At 35.7% G+C, this 21,659-nt stretch overlaps 1 protein-coding gene across 3 annotated transcripts in view; it reads right to left on the bottom strand.

Moving 5' to 3' along the window:
* Nucleotides 1-7,485: 7,485 nt before the first annotated feature.
* tns3.L (tensin 3 L homeolog) overlaps nucleotides 7,486-21,659 on the bottom strand; it is a 113,522-nt gene continuing 99,348 nt past the window's right edge. For all 3 annotated transcript variants that reach the window (XM_018267548.2, XM_018267547.2, XM_018267549.2), the window contains 11 exons: nucleotides 21,475-21,622; nucleotides 18,693-19,276; nucleotides 16,989-17,075; nucleotides 16,059-16,190; nucleotides 15,016-15,111; nucleotides 14,681-14,758; nucleotides 13,430-13,507; nucleotides 11,895-12,063; nucleotides 10,959-11,027; nucleotides 10,852-10,878; nucleotides 7,486-9,013 (listed from right to left, as the gene is read on the bottom strand). In XM_018267548.2, the coding sequence (XP_018123037.1) occupies nucleotides 8,872-9,013; nucleotides 10,852-10,878; nucleotides 10,959-11,027; nucleotides 11,895-12,063; nucleotides 13,430-13,507; nucleotides 14,681-14,758; nucleotides 15,016-15,111; nucleotides 16,059-16,190; nucleotides 16,989-17,075; nucleotides 18,693-19,276; nucleotides 21,475-21,622 (1,610 nt within the window). In that variant the 3' untranslated portion in view covers nucleotides 7,486-8,871. The remainder of the gene's footprint in view (nucleotides 9,014-10,851; nucleotides 10,879-10,958; nucleotides 11,028-11,894; nucleotides 12,064-13,429; nucleotides 13,508-14,680; nucleotides 14,759-15,015; nucleotides 15,112-16,058; nucleotides 16,191-16,988; nucleotides 17,076-18,692; nucleotides 19,277-21,474; nucleotides 21,623-21,659) is intronic.

Genomic DNA, 21,659 nt, shown 5'->3' with positions numbered 1-21,659 from the left:
TATAAGGTGTACTCATCTGTCCTCCTGGAGCAGTGAAAAGCCTAAAAAACGGCTAAGAATGATGTAGGGCCAGCTCGCAGATCGGGACGGGCGGGCAGGTATTACAACGAGACACAATCCACTCAACTATTATCCTTCTATCAGCGTTAGTAGTAAAACTACAAGGTTGGAGTATTCACTGGGATATGCAGCTGGTAGTCCCCAGTCTCCGTCCTCGGGGTATGGTACGGGTTCAGACGTTGTAATATGCCAAAAAAAAATGTAGTAGATATAGAAAGTACTCCGGCTGAGCTCGATCCGGGCCGAAGATAACAAAACAGTGGATCCATCCAAGTCCGAACGGCAATGAAGTCATTCCAAGGTAAAGCAGGTCCTCTTGGTCATCTGGGCAAGAAAAGCTATGCTGCTCCAATGTTATCAATCATTTTGTTGGCGTGACGCAGGTACTTTATCCCAAAGCGGCTGTATTCTGCCAGGAGGAAGACGTTCCGCTGGATGATGCTGCGTGGCTTTGTCCGATAATTCCAAAGCGTGCAGGAACTGCTTAGTCTGGCTGACTTCCTGTAGAGTAAATTGCCTGCCATTTTTGGTGGCAATTAATTTAAACGGATATCCCCACCGGAATGGGATGTTATTTTCTCGGAGCTGTTGAGTAAGTGGCTTCAAAGCTCTCCGTTTAGCTAAAGTAATAGCCGAGATATCGTTAAAGATTTGCAGAGTTGCTCCCAAGTATGCGATAGACTGGCGGTTTCTGGTAGCCATGATGACCCTGTCCTTGCTCTCATAGTAATGCATACATAGGATCACATCTTTTGGGAGTTTTGCGTCTGGTGGTCTGGCCCCCAGAGCTCTGTGTGCTCTATCCATGCGCCACAGTTCTGCTGGGTGGTCTGGGGCCAGGTGCACAAACAAATTATGTAAATAGTCCTTGAGATCTGCTTGTTTAACTGTCTCTGGTATACCCCTGATACGCAGGTTGCATCTGCGATTACGGTTCTCCAGATCTTCACAAAGCAATTTCAATTGTTGGTGATCTGCTTGTAAGGCATTATGTTATTCCGCCAAAGAATTATAGGAGGATATTATTTCATCCAGGGTGTTTTCCACCTTGTTTGTCCTTTCCCCCAATTCAGCTACATCAGCTTTGATTGTGGAGAGAACCTGAGCCACTGTTTCAGCAATGGTATCAGTTAAGGAATCTTTAAGACTGTTCAAATGCTGCAGCAAGATATTCTCCGTTACCGGAGTAAATTCAGACTGGGTGCATTGCATATCTTGTGTCCCATCACGTTGTGGGCTAGGGCTCTGGGAGCCTGTTAATGCAGACATAGCTGGGGAAGCAGGAGCCGAGACGTGTTGACTTGAGTCTCCATGTTCGGCGCCATCTTGGGCTGCACGCTTGTGAGATTGGCCTGGATATTTACTGAGGTAAGTGGACATCGTACCTGCAGTATCCTTGGGTTTTTTCTTCCCCATCGTGATCCGGATCCTCTGTGCCTGGTCCAGTGCTAAAATACTCTAATGAAACGCTAATTTACCGGCTTTCTGTAAGCCCGTTCTCGGAGCTCAGCGAAGTCGCGTCTTATTCACTCTGCGCCGCGCATGCGCCCCCACTCTTCAATCTCTACATGCAGCTAAAGGGCAACTTGTATAGAGGTGGCATTATTGTAAGTAGTTCTTCACCTAAGGGGCAATACATAGAGCATTATTTGTTTTTTAAATTTCCTTCTCCTTTAATAAATGGGCCTCTATGCTATGCTATGAAATGGCACAAACATAAAAATCAAAGAAAGAATTAAGCAATAAATAGTAGAAAGAGTGTTTCATGGCATTTGCCAGTGGCAGGTAATGTCTCTGGAGGGACTTATTTATCTATCTTTGAAATGCTCTACAGCCAACCGTCTCTTCCACCATATTTTTATGCAACTCTGATGCACCATTAAAGCACACTGGTTATTCAGACTTTTGACTACCCCAAAGCCTGATAGAATTTAAGAGCTGTACCAATTCCACTACAGTGCACTGTTGGACAAAACTCTTCCAACTGAGTGGGAATGCAGCCTTAGCCCAAGTTATCAACTTTAATAATTAGGGTAGTTAGTACCTGCTTTGCACGCCTCTGGATTTGGCCAAATTTGTTTCAGATTGTTTAGCTGAACTAGAGAACAATTTTGCTTCTCAATTTTCAAATAGTTATGGATTCTCAGTTAGATTGAGATAAGAGCTTGACTGGGCCTTTGTAGGACATTGACCTTTTGTTTTGGATCATTCTGCTTCTCAAAGATGAACTTTCACCCAAACATCAGCAGACAAACAGATTCCCTTGCAGCATTTCCCAGTATTCTGCCCACTCCATTCTTCATTCTGTTGTAACATAATACCCAGTTACTGTTGACAAAAAGTATCCCTACAGCATGATGCAAATAAAAGAATGCGTAAAAACATCATGTGACTACTAATATGAACAACCTGGGAAAAAATCTAAAAGAACGGGCTGCTACATAGCCCAAAAGACGTTGTTATTATTTAGATTTTTATCTCAGATTTTTTATTAAAACAAAGTCGACCAACTCCCATCCACGAATTGAACTCATTTATCAATAGTTCTTCTCAAAAAAGTCAGATTGAAAAAGCAACAAAATAGTGTCAATTCGAATTGTATGATTGATGTTCGGAGAATGCGACTCAATAGAATTATCGATATGAAAACTCGACTTTATAAGATTATCGTACTAAAATCCCAACTTTATTGGATTATCCAGTGCAGATCACAATGTCAAGAAACAACTACAGGGACATCTGCCATTGACTTCGTTTTTTTTTTCCTCGAAAGATTAGTTTTACCATTTAAAAGCTTGGCCAGAGAAATTCAAGGTTTAATAAACAGCCCCCTAAAAGTTGTCATTGCTTATGCAAACATCAGTTTTTATTTTTTTAAATAACTACAGAGTTTTTGCCAACAATTTCAGGATTTCTTATTTAGTTAAATGAAAGGGTTGGCTAAGGGTCTAATTACACACTGAATGAATGAAAGTCATGTTTTGTAATTATCAATAATTTACTGAAATTCTTGCAATTTGTGAAACCATATATGTTATATGAGTGGTTGGTGGTAGGGAGTTTTTAAACAACAGAACATTCCCTGTGTAATAAATGCACACCACACTTTGCCCAGGTGCAGTTACCCGATTAGAGATTTACGTTTGAACAGGTGACAAGTAAATGTTACTTGCCGATTGGTTGTAACAAACTTTGCACCTTACATGACCTTATTTATATAATGATTATTATATACACTTATATCTCACATTTCAGAATGATAAATGGTTTACTGGTATTTATTTAATACTTGGCTTGACAAACTGGGTGTCAGATGAGATTAAATGTTGATAAATGGAATGTCATGCAGATGGGATGTAAAAAATATCCAAGCCACTTATACCCTTAATGGGACTGCACTAGGCAAATACATAATGGAAAAGGACCTTGAAGTCTTTGTAATAATAAACTTGGCTGTAGCCAGCCCTGACTGTCAGCAGCCACAAGTGCAAACAAAGTTTCAAGCTGTATTAAAAGGGGCATTGATGGAGAAGTGGGTCATTCATCCACTTTACAAAGAGTTGGTAAGGCCCCATCTAGAATATGTGGTGCAGTTTTGGTCTCCATTGCTCAAAAGGGACATTATTAAACTAGAGAGGGTGCAGAGAAGGGCAACAAAGCTGGTAAAGGGTATGTAAGGTCTCAATTATGAAGACTGAGAAAGTTGGGCTTGTTTACACTGGAGAAGAGGAGCTTAAGGGGTGATATGATAACTAGGTATAAATATATAAGGGGATCATATAATAAACTGTCAGCCAGTCAGTGATTAATTTTTTTTTTTTTTTTTTTTCAACTAGCTACAAGTTGGACACTGAAAGCAATCATCTGATGGGTTACTACCCAGGTGCAAATTTGCCCATTGTTTGTAAATTACCCCCCCATGTTACTATGTTACTATCTGCAACAGCAAGATAAATACGATGGACACGTTTTAAAATCTCAATTATTATGTAACTACATGGTCAGCAAATGCAGTGTTATTAATGCCCGGCTTATTTACTGTATACATTTTTGTTTCCATTTTAGAGACAATCTGGAACTTTTTTTTCTCCTCAGATGAAGTGCTTTGATGTATGTGCATGTATGCCTACCAAATCATACAAAATCTGATGAAGATGCCCTAAGAGTACATAGTTGGATGTACAAATATCGTTACCTACTGGATTACTTTTAATTTACTTTTTTAAGTAAATTATTAGGGATACAACGAATACAGTATTCGCTTCGGGATTCAACCTTTTCTGGCAGGATTCAGCCGAAACCTTCTGCCAGGCCGAAAAGAATGCTGATTTGCATATGTAAATTAGGGGTGGGGAGGGAAATTGCGTGACTTTTTGTCACAAAACAAGGAAGCAAAAAAGGTTTCCCCGTCCCACCCCTAATTTGCATATGCAAATTAGGATTCAGATTCGCCAAATCTTTCGCAAAAGATTTGGGGGTTCGGCCGAATCCAAAATACTGGATTTGGTGTGTCCCTATAAATCAATAACTTTTTCATTCTCTATAGCACAGAATAATTACATAATCTAGAATTATAATGCATTATCTAAAATTGTGTCATGTCTTTTATTTTGAGTATTAACTATCATTATTTGGCATTATATGTTTTGACATTCTCTCATATTAATTTTTAAAGGGCAGCAAATGATAGGTGGAAGAAAAACAAGGGTAATCCTATACATGAGAGACGCTTAAATAGTAAGTTAATAAGTAAAAAAAAAAAAAAGAAGAAAACACATGACCATTTTAACGACATAACCTTGAAAATCTCCCTTTCTAGACTGATAATGCGGCAAGGAATGCATTTGTCAGAACTACCTGATGATATGAATAAACACTTCGTTTACAAGGGATATTCTCACTTCTAGTGCCAACTGATAATAACTATGGTATTTCCTTATAAGCATAGCAACATTTTAAAAACGGCTACCCACATAAAAGTTCCATGTGATTTTCCTTCATTCCAACACTTGTTTTCTAGGCTAAGTAGAATCAACACATATGAAACATAAATACAGAGCTGTATTAATAGCATTTATTATCATGATTCTCTATTTTATAGAAAAAAATAAAAACAATATTGTTTAGAACTCACAGTTTATGATAGTCTAAATAAAGCTGAAATGTCAAAGGCAAATGGCTATACAATGGATGTGTCGAGCATTACATTTTACATAGTGAATACATTTTATACAAGATAGAAAAGAAGCAAAACATAAGGTTTTTTTAATAAAGGGCATTACAGAATGATAAATACAGTGTAATAATTAGGAATAGATATAGCTTTTAAATATTTTGCTCTATATGTATTAACACTGTAATAAAGCTGTGCAATTTAAAAGCAGTAAATACATGTTTATAGTATTACAAACAGAGTATATGCATACAATCTGATAAAAACTAAAACTGAAGTGCTGTCATCAATATATCTTTAGTATGAAAATTAATTCAGAAACGCAGTTATCAAATGTAGTTTTATGTACTATATCATAAAATATTTCATATAACATATGGTAATATACCATTAAAACCATGTGCACACCATAAAAGCATGTCAAAGTTTAAAGGGAAAGTACACAATCCTTTTTGACATGAGCTTATAGTGTTGGACTTCTAAATCCAAACTTTTAATAGAAACATGCCTGATTCCATAGAGTGAAACAAAACCATTATAGTGTGTCTCTTTGTGACCCCCCCCCCACTCCTCCCCGCATCTTGCTCCACTGTGGAGTGATTGACTCTGATAGAATATATATATATATATATATATTCATTTCTGGAAGTTCAGATAGTGTTTATGTACCTTTTCTAAATAAGCCCAGCAATGAGCTCAAGTCAAAAGGGAAGAAAATTTTCCCTTTAAAAAGTAAATTTTCCGAGTTTGGTCCACAAGTATAAAAAAAAGTTTGAGCACTGGAATAATGCTTAAAAATATGTAAGAGAAAAACGGATTCAATTGCATTAATAGATTATAGATTCATTGACAAACCAACTAGAATACTTCTACATAGAACATTTTGCATATTACAAAGAAATTACATTTATTTAGGAGGCATCAAATGCTGAATTGTAAATGTAAGCAAAATTAGTGCATTTGATTGGTTAGTATATTTCCAGAATTTTTCTTCCATATCATGCAGCTATTACTGATAGTGTATTGTTTTTAGGCTGGCTGCCCACAACAGTCCTGACCATCTTCCTTAGGTAAACTGTCATCTGGGTTGCAGGACCAGTGGCCAGGGACATGGCAAGCAGAATGTAGATTGTAAGGAGCAATGTCACACAAAACAAAAACATAAACCTACTTGTAGCCTGTACATAGCTGCCCTCCTGTACAATTCAGATACGGAAGTAATTTAATTATTTGAATGCTAAGAGAAAGCTACAACAGAAAACCATAATATTTTAATGGCATTTTATACAAACAGAAAGAAATCTTTGTCTGTCACACAGAGATTGAAACCAGCTATTGTTACTGCCTACAAATAGGTTTTGGTCTTCCCGGTGTGTAGCGTCTCATTCGTCTACGAGAAACAATATGTAACCTTCTACAAGTAGTACAAGCAGCAGCTACTAATCTCCATTTGTGACAAGCAGTTAGTAAAAGAAAACTGCACAGGACTAATTATTTGTGCATAAATGCTAAACAGCCTACATAATAAGTAGGTATTATGAAATGATAGTATCACTCACACTAGTAGTTAATAATACTGGTAGTTAGGGAATTCAACTGATTATACAATGTTAATTACAACTATAAATTCAGTCAATAAACAGTAAATTGAAGCGAGAAACAGACCAAAGTCAAAATGTAACTACAAAACTATAATTGATTGCTTGGAACAAAAGTAATATTATATATATATATATATATATATATATATATATATATATATATATATATATATATATATATATATATATATATATATATATATATATATATATATATATATATATATATATATATATATATATAAAAATTGAGTAAAAAGAATGACATTTTATTAATTCACACCGGTCTGCTTCCTCTGTAGTTAGGCCCCTGAATATTACCTATACTAACATAAGTACTTTCTGAAGACAGAAAATCCTACTGCCTTTTATAATATGTACAAACCAAAAAAGCTGAAGGTCATGTTGCTCCACATTACACAAAAAACCTTTATCTGTAGAAACCCTGGTCCCAATCATTCTGCATAATAGATTCTGCACCATCTTACCTGCATCTTACATAAGGAGATATGAATTAAAGGGTAAGTAAGAAAGCCATTTTGTCCATAAGGCCACTTCTGAGCTTAATGCATTTGATAATAGTGAACTAAGCCATCTCATTTAAAGAGATCTATGTTTGCATTAAATTAGTATTATAACAAAATTACTTCAGTTTCCCCCATACCAGAGAGCTGCTCTTTTTTTTTTTTAATTGATAACTATTAAACTCTCCAGTCTTTCCTTTGTAATTTGCAAAATCAGTGTGTTTATGTCCGGTTTGAATTTTTTGAAAGGCTTTGTTTATAAAAGGACGAACAGAATATAAAATTAAATGCCCATATACAGTACATGTTAGCCAGTATGTTGGATGCATTGATGGTGACATTTTCAGTCTTGTGCCGAGTAATTGTAGAGCAGTTTAAACTAGATTCCATAAAGCTTTATGTTATTTGACGTGGTAACATATTTTAAAAGGTTACAGGGTATCTGATGCATTTATTGTTTTCTAAAATGTTAGGCAATGGGGGAAAAAGTTTACACTTTTCTGTTTGAAGGATTTATAAAAAGCAGAGGCACTGCAGCACTTGCTTATCCCAAATTCTCTGCACAATCATATATATCTGCAAGAATAGCGAGAGGCATGCCTTGCAAATATACCGATCTTCCCAGTACATTAACCCTATACATGACACACAGCGCAGAACCTATGGTGCCAAAAAACAAATCTGCCATTGTGTTGTAGATGTATTGTAGCTTTAAGGATTTGAATTTTAGGAAGATGGTGGGTTTTTGCAGTATGCTACCACTTTGGCAGCTGCAATGCAGAGAACATATTTCATAAAAACAACAACTCATTATTAAAACTCAGCCAAATACGTACATATAACATTTCACAGTCACATACTTAAACTTTTCAAATGCTTTAAACCCAATTAAAAAGTAGGGTTAATCCTCATTTTTATTGAAAGCATACGGCATGGCGGCTTTGACTAATAAATACATAAAACTGCTAATATGCAAGAATGATACATTGAATGCAACTCGTGTACTACGGTTTTCCACAAGTATAGCGTATATTCTTCTGTAAAAAAAGATTACAGTGAAATGTGTCTGTTAACTAAAAAGAAAAGCACGAGATGGCTCTGGCTTTAATATTTATACCATATTAAGGTCAGATTACAATATGAAAATTACAAAATTACAATATGAAAATATTAGGGTAGGTAAAGGGAATAAGGTTATAGCAAATACAGTAAAAAAAGTCCAATAGTGCTATTTAAATATGAAAATAGAGATTTACTTAATTTTCCCAAAATAATTGCATTGGCATGAAAAGTAAAATTCCTCAACAGCTGAATAAGATTTTTTTTTTAAACTTGAAATGTAGTTATTGTAAGGCACCACCAAATGCAAAATATCAATCAGGTTAAAAAAAGTTTCAGCCTTGTAAGTACTCGAAGGTCCACTTTAGACGGCATATAAAAAAGAAATTGGTTCACAGTACCAGATTTCAGATCCCAACCGAGAATTTCTAAAAATGACATAAGAAAAACATGTTTACATTTTCTTCTGAGAGCCAATCATGACCTTTGATACAAAGTTTACGATGGCACTAGCTGGTTGTTCTGGGTCATGTTCTGCAAAGAGGTGACATATGTTGTGGTTGCCTGCACCCTTCCTTGCCACAAAGCCAAAAACTCTGGAGAAAAAAAAAAGTGCATGACTGGGTGAACAAAGGGAGATCGATCAGTTCAGCAGATATCAAATAGACACAGTTACATGTGAAACTAGTACAAATATTGTAGAAATGCTGGACAAATCAGAATTACGCATTTGCCTAGTATAAATCTTAATAGCTTTACTTTAAAACCACTGATTTCTCATTTGGAATTAAGGTTTTTTTTTTAATACAGAATCAATACCTGTCAATATCCTCAGACCCACTCCCCCCTGAATAATCTCCCAAAGCTCCCTGTAACATCTGAACCTGAAACATCTATTCCATTCAAACGTTTCCCTTTGTTTGGACCTGGTTTACAAGTGTCACAGTTGAAGATAATTCCAGTTGTAGATTACCCTGTGCATGTTCCTGCAAGGTCTGTGTTGGCGAACTGACAGAAGAGTATCCGATGAGGGCGCTTGTGAACTCTGCTTCGCAAATCTACAGTTTTAGGCAGGACCACACACAGGGAAACTTTTAAATGGAATAAATGTTTCAGGGAGGGGTCAATGGAGGCAGCTGGAGGGGGAGTTTAGTTCTACTTCAAGGCTTTATTAATGGCATGTCTGTGGTTTATTAGTGGGACATCATCTACAAACACAAAGGGTATACACTTCTAACTGAGCATTTTCTTTGTTTATCCTTTAGTCAAACAGTTGGGGGTTTTCTGGATTCACCCATGACGTAGTGCTAAAACAAGGGACAGTTTCTATATTTTTTCTGAAAATAGATTAACTCAATGTTAACAAAGGGATGCCCATAATACTAATGTGTATGACATGACCAAAAGGTAAGTGTGAATCTATGTATGCATAGTGTGTGACTGGAAATTATACTATGCTATATGTGGCAGAGCATGAGTTCTTCTGTGCATGGCCTATACTTCATATTGTATCCAGAAGGCAACTACAAGCAGGAGTATGTCATTATCCAGAACCTGCATCAGGAAAACCCTGGCACCATACATTGCAGTTACCAGAGGTCACCTTATAGCCACAAAATGAAATACAGACCCATGCTTACTGTAATTTGAATTAGTTAAACTCAGATCCAACCAGTTCTAAATACACAACGTATAAAGACATATGAAAAGTTAATGTAATGCTATGCTTTCCCCTTATTTATTGCCACCCTCTGGGGCCTTTTTGTCCTTGATTAATATGGACAGAAAAAAAGCAGTCTCTTTTGCAGTACGCCAAACAAAATGGTTAAAGAAAAGTTAAACCACCCCACTTCTAACATTATAAGTGTTTAAAGTAGCAATGGATAAAGTTTTTTTTCTGTTATAGAAGAAAAACTGTAAATTTGAACGGCTTTGCTGTTAATCCAATAAACTTTATGTCACTGCTGAAATACTACTGTTTTCATAAGGTATGTTATATATTAAAAGGAAGTTGCTACTTTGAAAGCTCAGCCAATGATAAACAAAACTACAAAGAATTAAGAGGGGTTCCCAAACTTTTTCATATGACTGTATAAAGAATACCCTGCCTATTGAAAATGTAATGTTGATTCTGTATATACACATTAAAAAAATAGCCACGAGTTTTAAATTACCGCAATGTACAAGGTTAATAAACCAGTTCCGAAGTTTAAAAAATATTAAATGTAATTGCATATTATGGTCAGGAAGAAGCAACAGGTGAAAGTTGCAGCATTAGCTTCACTGTGCTTAGCCATCTGACACCACCCTTTCTACTTTCAAAAACAAACAGAAATATAGTACGTTAGTCTTAATTACAATGTAATTTGTGGTGATTATGGTCCTTAAAAACAAACACCCACCACCCCATAAAATGTAGCCATTATCCACTTACTTTGCAGAAAGTCCATCTCTTGTCCACCTAAAATAAGAATAAAAAAATGTTAGAGACACATTACGATCATTAAACATAATTCACTTGTAAAAATAAGCCTCTCTTACTTTCTGTCTTGTGGATCCAGTGCACAGAAAATCACAGTGTTGACTGGATAATGTCTTCTGAAAAACAACCTAAAAGAAAAGATTCTCTTTAGTGCATAAAAAAAATGTAGCTCAGATATTTTTTACCTAGACAAAAATGGAAATTGTACAGTAAAATCAGTGGATTTTTTTTTATCCAATACGTTTTAAAATTACATACCTCCTTTTAATAATTATTGGATATTTCTGGATAAAGTCTCATATTAAAGACAATCACTATTGCTAGTTTTTGGGTTAAGACCAGTTTAAAATTTCAGCCCCCCGCCCTATTCTGTACCAAGTTATCCTCATATTTATAACAAACCAAGTATAAGGGTCAATCCATGATGAACTACTTATGATTCAATTAAAAACAACTGGCTGCGGTTGAACTGCATTACCTGCATGTCCTAACATGTCCTATCTTGCTGTACGATTGCAACAGTTAATGGACCAAAGATTCCTTAACCAACTGTAGGACACAATACTGGTCAATCCTAGCATGTAAGGAACTGCTTCAATTGTACACATTTTCTTTTGTCAATGTGAATTCCAGGTTAATAAAAAATGATCATGATCTGGGTATTACAAAGTGGTTCCAATTAATAGTCATTTTCAACAGATGGAACCACAAATGTAGTTTTCTTGCTGCTTTTGTATAAGTTCTTCTAGCACATACTTGCATATTTTTTTATTAAACTTGAACCTGCAAACCATTGTTTATTTTGCCCGCTATCCCTATAAGGTACAAGGACCATTCTACTATTCAGAACGTTCAACAGAGACATGTATCAGTGGCCTGATGTTGACCAGGGCTGTTTAATTGTTGTTGTAAGACCAGTTTTAATATGGAGTAAAGATGTATATCAGGCACTGAGTAGCTACATATAGATTGTAATAAACAGCTTAGTTTCTTACTTTCTTTGATTATCAGTTAGAGTGATTCCTTGTGCCGACACCTTGAAATGGACTACAGTTGAGATGGGAGGTGGCTCTTGCAGCTGAGATATAGATAAAGCCTTCTGCACGGCTTGGTAACCAGTAAGTGACTCCATCTCCACCGAATTCAAATACCAAACATTGCACGCTGCAAGAATAGAATTAAAAAAAAACCCACAACATTTTAGTATATTGCTTATATGTTTTTTCCCATCCATCCATGATACCAGCTGCAGTCAAAAGGCTAAAATTTTTTATCTGATGGAAATTATAATTACTACATGTATGGGATCTGTTATCCGGAAATCCGTTATCCAGAAAGCTCTGAATTATGTAATGCCCATCTCCCATAGACTCCATTTTATCCAAATTTTTAAAAATGATTTCCTTCTTCTCTGTAATAATAAAACAGTACCTTGTACTTGATCCAAACTAAGATCTACTGCCTTTAAATGTTTACATGATTTTATAGTAGACTTAAGGTATGGAGATCCAAATTATGGAAAAATCTGTTATCCGAAAACCCCAGGTCCCATGCACTCTGGATAACTTGTATTAATCATTTATATTTCAATTAATACTTTTTATAAATAGATAAATAGATTGATGACTCCTATGTGTAAGTTGAGTGGGAAAATGTGTGCAACAGAGTTAGTCAATACAAATTATTCTGTTTCATCTGTAAATGCAAATTCATGCACAGGGGCTACAATGACAAGTCTCTGAAGTCTGGTATGGTACCAATAGTTTATTAAATTGCTAATGTTGTACCATTAATTGAAAAGGGATCCATTTCCCAGCAATGTAACATTAGGCCATTTACTAAGAAATCTGTGGTTGCAAAGGATTTTGAAGGGATATTTAAGGAGAACGTATTTGAATATATTTCAAATTTTCAATACTATTAGAGCAGGTGCCAGCATGAGTTTCAGGCAACAGATCTTACCAGGCAAATTTATTTTCCTTCTACAGTATAATGAAATGAACAGAAATGAGTGTTTGTGAATTACTTTGATTTTGCTAAAGAATTTGGTTATCACAAATGGATTTAAAACAGGAAGATACATTTAGGCAATATTGACCTTACTATTTGTACCTATACAGAGAAAAGTTTTGATTGACAAATAGTAGTAGCCAACTGGCAAATGAGGTTCAACGTCAATAATCAATGAATAAATGCAGCCTGTTCTTTTCAATAAGTTTGCACTCACTCTGCTGTAGCCAAGAACTGAATGCAGTTGGAGCACAACTTGATGCATTGCACCTGCGTTCACTGGTCCCATTACTACAAACTCATTGAAAAGAACAGGCAGCATTTATTCATGCAGTTCCTTGCAGTGCAATACATGAAAGATCCACCACAAGAATGCAGGAAAAACAAAAGAAACTTAAATGGAATTGTGCTGTGGGAATTTAGCCTAACTAAAAGGTGATGACTAAATTATTTAACTGGTGTGGTTGTTACCTAGAAAAGTTGCAATTATTGTGAAAAACGTTTTTAATGCATTACTTACCAGCACCTTGCTTCAGCAACTCAGCAGCAGAATTGGCAGCTGTCTGAGGTGTTGACTCTGGAATTTCTTCCAGTGGATCTAAAATGAAACAGAACTGATTATTACATTGTTTGCACATAAATGCAGTATAAAAACAATGTTTCAACAGTCTTGGAAAGAACTATTTATAAACTGTGAAAAACATAAAGGTCATGGAAAATTTCAACTATCTTGTATTCGAAACATAGAAAATAACTTTCTTTATATAAAAAAAACAAACAAACAAATGGTATTATGTAGAATATTTGACATGACTACATTCCCAAGACTATAACTAGGAGAAAGTCCTGATGTTTACAGACCCCAGACAGACATGGTGTGTGTGTGTTTAAAGATAACCGAGGCATAACTGGACATATTTGGCGCAGAATATAAACAGTCTAAAAGATTTTAGTATTCCAATTACTAATGTTGAGATGATTGATCCAGCAGATTATAGCCATGCTGCTGCAATCCCTAAACATGTCAAAGAAGCCTTATGCTTAAACCAGTAAGATTACAATGATAAAGCACTTCAAGGAAAGAAGGCTAAAAGCCTGTATTCTTCATTTATTAATGAAAAAGATACTCAACATATTTTATGTTAAGCTGCCACACCATAAACACGTATTTATAATAAAGAGTCAACATATTCCGCAGCATGGAACAATAAATGGGTGCATACACTGAAAATGATTTACATACAAATTAACCAATAACTGATACAAGAGGGCCCTGCCGAAAAGAGCGGGAACGGGTTGAGACATGCCATGGATTCCTTATATTCAATACACCCTCCAATGGTGTTTTAGAAAAGAGTTTCTTTGAATTGTCATTGGGCAATATAAGCTATAACATGGCTAGCCAGAATCCCAGTATCAGAACAGTTCTGATTCAAACAATATGTTTAAAAAATGTATTTATTTAAGAAAAAAAAAAAAAGTTTCATGTTCCCTAAATGATAGCCGACTAAAGGATCTTTGTGGGTATGGCGTAATATGGCCCAAATGCAAGGTTTATGTTATAATATATAAGTATATATATAATATAGTTATAATATATATATATATATATATATATATAGTTATTAAAGTAATTAATTATTATATATATATTATATATAATATAGTTATTCCATTTTATATAAGGCTATTTCGGAATTGTTTATTCAATAAATGGCAACTATTTGATGTTGGCTTAAAAGCATATTCAAGTTAATTACTTTTAACTCACCTTTATCTGGTATAAGTAATTTACAAGGTAATGCCAGTGGAGTAATGGAATGTTGATAAACCAGGGCTGTCAAACTACCTGTGTGAAAAAAGGGACACCGATTTTAGAAATACTCTGTTACATGTCTTCATGTAAGAAAGAAACAAACTTGCATATCAGATGACAACTGCAGTTCAGTTAGATATCTTAGCATGGCATCAAACACACAGTGGAAAGGTTATAATTTTCAAAAAGGTATAATATGAGTGAGAGTGTGACTGTGAGAGCATATAAAAGTGTGTTAATTCAATACATGATAGCCTAAATATTTTAAAGTCAAATTAAAAATTATTTACCAAAATATGGTTCATTAGGACAGCCCTTTAATCTCACTCCCTTATGAACACATTCAATTAAGAAGTGCCTGACAAGTTCATTCGCCAAATCCAAACCTGAAAAAGAAAGTTTATTTTTTATATAAAATTCTAAAGCCTGGCTTTTTCTATGCACACAAAATGTATGGTTTGAAGATGTAGTATTTAATTATACAGAGTTAAATTCAATGTGTGTAATGAGTGCAAGTGTGTTTGTGTGTAAGTGTGTGTGTGTACTACCAGCATGAAGGACACAGAGCACTTGTGGGACTTCATTTATGTGCAAAAATTTGTGTAAGTATGTTTTTGGCCCTACACAGAGGACCTTTGATGTACCTTTGATGTCTTCGGTAGTGCCCTCTGTGTAGAATGAAATGTTGACTTACACATTTAAAATTGGCATAGCCTGCATAAATACAGTGCTAGTCCCAGTGCCTCTGTCAAAAGTCTGATTTGGGAAACCTGTTTATCACTTGTTGGCCATCATTTTACTTTCCTAATAAGTTTCATTGCAGCTTGATGTGCTTGTGGTTTTTTCACAATGGGGATTCAGAATATTTAAAGGGGAACTCCACAAAAACACAACTTAAGCTTTTTGACATAACAAGTAGACATAATTTCAAGCAACTTTGCATTATACATCATTTAAAAAATATGCAGATTTTTCATGATTTTTAATGGTTAAATTTGTAACATCAGTGTTTAGTCCCTCCTTCCCTACCAGGATTTCAAATGATGCAGAAAGAGAAGAACTATTAAACAGCTGGATTTCAGCATAGAAAATGGCATTTATTCATGCAGTACTTTTTAAAGAAACTTTGATAAGTATATTAGGTGTTTCTGTGTTATGTGGGCCTCTTTATCAAATTTTGTTTTGGAAGCTGGAGTTCACCTTTAATTTTAGTGTGCTTTAGATGTAATTTAGCCAACTCAGATGACAAAAAAACCAACTAACTCAATTACAGAACACTTGGTTAAAAATGGGAATGATAGGACAATTGAAAAAGAATAATAAAAACCAATACCTTTCTTGCTACTATGCAGCACAGATGGAGGCGGTGTAGCGACTTTCATGGCTAGGCCATAAGCTCCTTTGAAAGAATGGCTGTCTCTAACAATAAAAGAGCCAGGTTCTTTGTCCTTGAGAACTGCAATGGCTACAGGAAGCATATTTGTATATTATAATCACACCATTTAAACATTATATATATAGTACATGAGCCCATGAACAGAGCAGAAATGTGAGTGTCCAAGCGACAGGCTTTCTTTTAAAATAAATAAAGACAACAGGCACCAGAAAAGTGTGCAGACTTCACTCACTGAAGATATAATTCAAAAATGTAATTTTACAGTTTATCTCCCAATAGCTCTGGGGTAAAGAAGAAGAAAAATGTTCTAAATATGAATTCCACATCTCTCCTGAGTAAACAGATAAGCCTACATTCTTAGGATGCCAAAAGTATGTAGATTATAGAGATCTGTGCACATAAATCCAACACAAATGTAATAAAAGGCTAAATGTGAACAAATGGATATAATCTTAAATAAATAGAGATTATCTATTTTCTGATGTCTTTAATCTAGTGTCCCTGCATTCTAATCTACTCTGCTTTGTGATATGTTGCTGGGCAAATGTCTGTTGCTTACCCAAAGACATGACAGTCTCTAAGAATTAAACTTTATTATAAGACAATTCCTATTCTTTTTCAATGTAATCTTTTTCTTTAAAATGTAAAAAGCTTTTCAGCAAAGATATCATTCAAAGATAACTACCCTAACATGCAGAACCCTTCTTCCACACTATATAGGAAATTTTCCAAAATATCTTGCTATGAACCTAGATGTGTTTCTCAAAATGTGATAGTGGAAATAGGGGTAGTGGTACAGCCTTCCAGTATGAGGATATGGGATAGACTGATCGCTGCCCACACACTAATGAGCAAAGATCAACTTACCTTGATCTCTCGAAATGTCTGGTTTATACCAAAACTTAGACGTATCTTGGACAAATTTCACTGTCATATGCTTATCTGAAGAATTTTCTGCAAAAAAAAAAAAAAATGTATTATGGGATCATTCTCAAGATTTCCGTTAAGCTATTTTGTTTATTGTGAGCTGATTGGTGGTAAAAGGATCGGTTTACCATAAAACTCAAGAAGCAGAGCTAATGCTCTGCATATGGATGCTGTGTTGTTCTGCTTGGCAGACCTGGGCCCAAAGTTATTGCCCACCCTTGTCATGTCATTATATGGTTTCCACCAGCAGCCAGTCCACTTCTTGTCTAGATATTTAAATCTAAAATGAACCTAGACCCAACCTGATTCATTCTCACTAAAATAGATAGGATACGGTCCAAACATTATAAATGTCTTATTACCTGTTCATGTCTTCCTTCTGGTTTTGTCTTCCAGTCAAAGAGGTGCCTTAATAGTATATGTGGTTTTCTCTTGCTCTTTAAATATATACCTGAGCTACTGTGCAGATCAACCACCATACTGTATCTTAAGTGGTGGTTTTCACTCAACCCATTAACCCTAACACAGTACTCCAGTCCAGAGTCAATGGAAGACTACAGAACATTAAGAGTAAAATTTTTCTTAGGATGGGGAAAGAAACACAAAAGCATCATAACCTTAAGCACAGTGTTTAAGTCTTCTTGTATATCACTGTTTATCTCTTTAGGTGGCCATAGACACACAGATCCTATCGTACGAATCGATAATTCGTACGATTTTCGGATCGTGTGTGGCGTGTGCCGACATCTTTCATCCGTCGGAGATCGGTCTTTTGGTCGATCGGCCAGGGTTGATTTTGACCCGATCCCACAGGAGCCCATTGCACATCGTAATCGGATCATTCGGCCATACGCCCGAACAATCAGATTACCCCCGATATAGCCATGCTTGTTAATGGCATATCGGGGAAAGATCCGCTCGTTTGGCGATGTTGCCAAGCGAGCGGATCTTTGCGTCTATGGCCACCTTTTTAGACTAGTTTAATCAAGTATTAGGCATCCAAATTTGGCCATTAAAGCCCTTGTTAGACTTTCTTGAGGGTGAAGTAGGGACAATAACTTGCCTTACCTGTCAATAACTCTACAAGAGCCTTCCTTAGAATCAATCCTTAAGCAGGAGACCCCGACCCCACCAAAGATATAATATAATGTGTGTCATCTGAATGCAAGCAGAAATAGCAAACAGACTTGAAAATCCTTTTGGACAACCAATGGGAATAAGCTGAAAAGAAGCTTCACCATTCCACTCATAGGTTGGTACCAAGAGGATATTTTGGCAAATAAAAACTCATTTATAGTTTTCAGATCCCTTCTTTGCCAAAAAGACACGGAGTTAATTGAATTGCTCCCATGGCTCCTACTCATTTTGCCTAAATGCTACCGATGGAGAACTTCTGCTGATCAAGCTGACATTTATGGCAAGGGAATGCAAAGCTTGTTAAAGTTGCATAAAATGTTCCTTAGTATTAGTTGATACACTTCTCTGTTAATGGAGTGAAATTTCACCGATTTCCTTTTTATTCAAGAAAATTAAAAACATCTGTATAAAAATGCATACATAGAAAAAAGTTTTGCTCAGAAGGATGATTCAGAAAAAAAATGTATGTGTTAAAGTAATCCATGGTAATACATAAGTTTTACCTACCTGGAACTGGATATTCACTTAATACTTGGGAAAAGTCTGGAAGGACGTTGGGAAATGGAATGCTGATTGTACTACCACTGTTGGGGCTAGAAAAGCCACTGGAAGATGGAGAGATTGAGCCAAATGAATGTTCTCCTTCAGATATTCTTTTTTTCTCTGGCAGTGGAGGATGTGAATACTTTTTTTTCCCTGACCGCTGTAGGAATGGACTTCTTTGTTCTTTGCTATTAACTGCAGAGTCAGTTGATCTTGAAATCTTTGGTGAACCCTTGGTACTGGACATAAATGTTCCATGCCTCTCATCCAACAAAGGTAGGTTATTACCAGATCCATCAAAGTTCAAGTATAAATGTGGGCTTGCAAATATATCTTGTGAGTTTGATGATGTAAATTCTGAATTGCATATTGTAAGAGCCTCAAAGCCATGTGTTATTTCCTGGGTCATTACTGAATTCTGTACAATTGGATTAGTATATTCTGCTGGTATTGGGCAACTCACTGGAGATCTGTTCTTCGGTGATGGCTGTGAGGACAACAAGGGCATGGGGGAATTTTCTAGCCAGTAATTGTCATTATCCAGAGAACTAAAGAAATAAAACAAATAATACATTAAATACAATTAAACATAAAATTAAGGGTATTTTTGTACTTTGGATCATCATACATTCAGTATGCTAACAAAACAAAACGAAGAAAAAATAGTATTTTTTTACCACAAATATGTATTAATGCAGTTACCTTCGAATACATCAAGTACTATCCATCTTTACTGCTCTATACTTCTGTAATACTGCATTTGCCAATGAGCATACTTTGCTTTCTGAACCAACTGCTAAAAGCTAAAAGGGCATTGTGAATTGTTAAACATTCTAGGCTCTCTTCTAACAGTAATAATATCAATGTAATAGTCCATAAAACTAAATTCAGTTCTCCTCAATCTTACTCATGTGATCTTAGCTACAATCTAATGAAAACTTCAATGCACAGATATCCAGACATACAGTACGCAAAAGGTTTCTATACACACAGTATATTAGTCATGTATTCCCTTAATTAATTATGGTAGCATCTCCAAACTAATACCCCTTAATCTATAGTAAGATGTATTTTTGCTGTAGCCCAGCTATATGGCTTCAGAGTTTTCCAAGAGGTGCCATTGTGTCACAGAGACTTTAAAGTAAAATTTCCTAGACGAATAGCATATGTATGAGTATACGAACACAATCTTCATATATAGCACACAAACAATGGTCTTCTTCTTGTCAACACAATGTTTAAATATTCAGTCCAGGCTCTACAGAAGTACGTAAACTCTCATACTTAGTAACTGGAAGAACCTCCTTTCGCATTAACCCCCCACAGAAAATGTTTGTGCAAATGCTGACCAGACTAGCATGATGGTCAGGGGGAATTTTAAACTGTTCTGCCTCACATATCTGTTTCAGTTCACTGATATTTCTGAGATCCCTTGCATGAGCAGCTTTCTTCATGTCAAGCCACAGCATCTCCATGGCTTGACATCTGGACTATGGCTTGGGTATTCCAGGATTTTCTTCTGTTTAAGGTATTTTGCTGTTGATTAACTCCACAGTTTTGGGTCACTGTCTTGTTGCTTCACACAATTCCGTTGATTAACTCCACTGTTTTGGATCATGGTCTTGTTGCTTCAAGCAATTTCTATTAAGCTTTCGGTGTAAGTTTGCTATCTTGAAATAAGATTACAAAATGTCTTGGTATAATTTTAAATTTACTGTATCCTCTGCTATAGCAAGCTGTGCAGGCCTTTAATTTTTTTTTTCAACTCATCATTGTGTGATCCAATGGTATAGCAACTGAAATTCTGAACAGTTGATGCCTCTCTGCAAGTATTCTAGAAGTCTCAAGAAAATACAGAAATGCCATGGGCCACAATGTTTCCTGATCCTCTTGCAATACACTTGTTTAGCGCATAGGGCAAGTTGGAAAGCCAGTGTTGCTATATCACCACCACAAATAGAAGCTTATAAAAGACCCTGACTACTGTGTGCCCAGTTTAAATTACTATAGCAACTTAAATGGTAGTTTAATTTGTAAGTTTTAGCATGTTATAAAATTACCTATTCTGAGCTTCTTTCAAATGAGGTGGTGAATGGCCAGGGCAGCTAAAAATCTATTGTGCTGTGAGGCTGCAATTTTATTATTATTGCTACTTTGCATTACCTTTTTTCTAATCAATCTCCCTGCTTTTTATATTCCCAGTCTCTCATTGAAGTCAATGTCTGGTCGCTGGGGTAACTTAAACCTTAGCAACCAGCTGCTGAAATTCTAAACAAGACAGCTGTTTATGAAAAATCTAAATAATTCAAAAAGCAAAAAAAAAAAGAAATAAAGACCAATAGCAAATAGTCTAGGAATATTGCAGTCTATATTGTATTAAAATACTGTCAAAGGTGAACTACCACTTCGATACCATTATTCATGTTCCTGTTCAAAATTCTTAAATTTTTCAATAAAAATATATAAGGTCTATATTTTAGCAGCATGTAAGTCATAAGTATGCCGAAATCCATTACAAACTCATCATTCGGTATGGGCAAATTTTTTCGCCTTGTTTCGCCGCAAAAATTACGTCCATAGACTTGTATGGCGTTGTGCGTCCAAAAAAAAAAACATTGACAATTTTTTTGTTGCCCATAGACTTTAACGGGCGTCGGCGACATTTCGCCGGCACTGAATTTTTGGCGAAACGAAACGGGTCAAATTCGCCCATCCCTATTCCTCATTTTAGTAACTGAAATCATACCTGTCATCTCTCCTGGAGCATGCTGCATTGGACAGCCTTGGAATTGTTGGTCTCTGCATTTCAGTCATACACAATGCAGAGTTTATGTCAGTAGAAGTAACAGATTCCAGCACTGTCTGGTGACGACTTTCATTAAAGTTTGAAGTTTCTAGAGCAAAATACACAAATATCAACAAACTATGTTC

Source organism: Xenopus laevis, chromosome 6L, assembly GCF_017654675.1.
Source record: "Xenopus laevis strain J_2021 chromosome 6L, Xenopus_laevis_v10.1, whole genome shotgun sequence".
Lineage (NCBI taxonomy): Eukaryota > Metazoa > Chordata > Amphibia > Anura > Pipidae > Xenopus > Xenopus laevis.
This window is presented reverse-complemented; position numbering and strand designations above follow the sequence as displayed.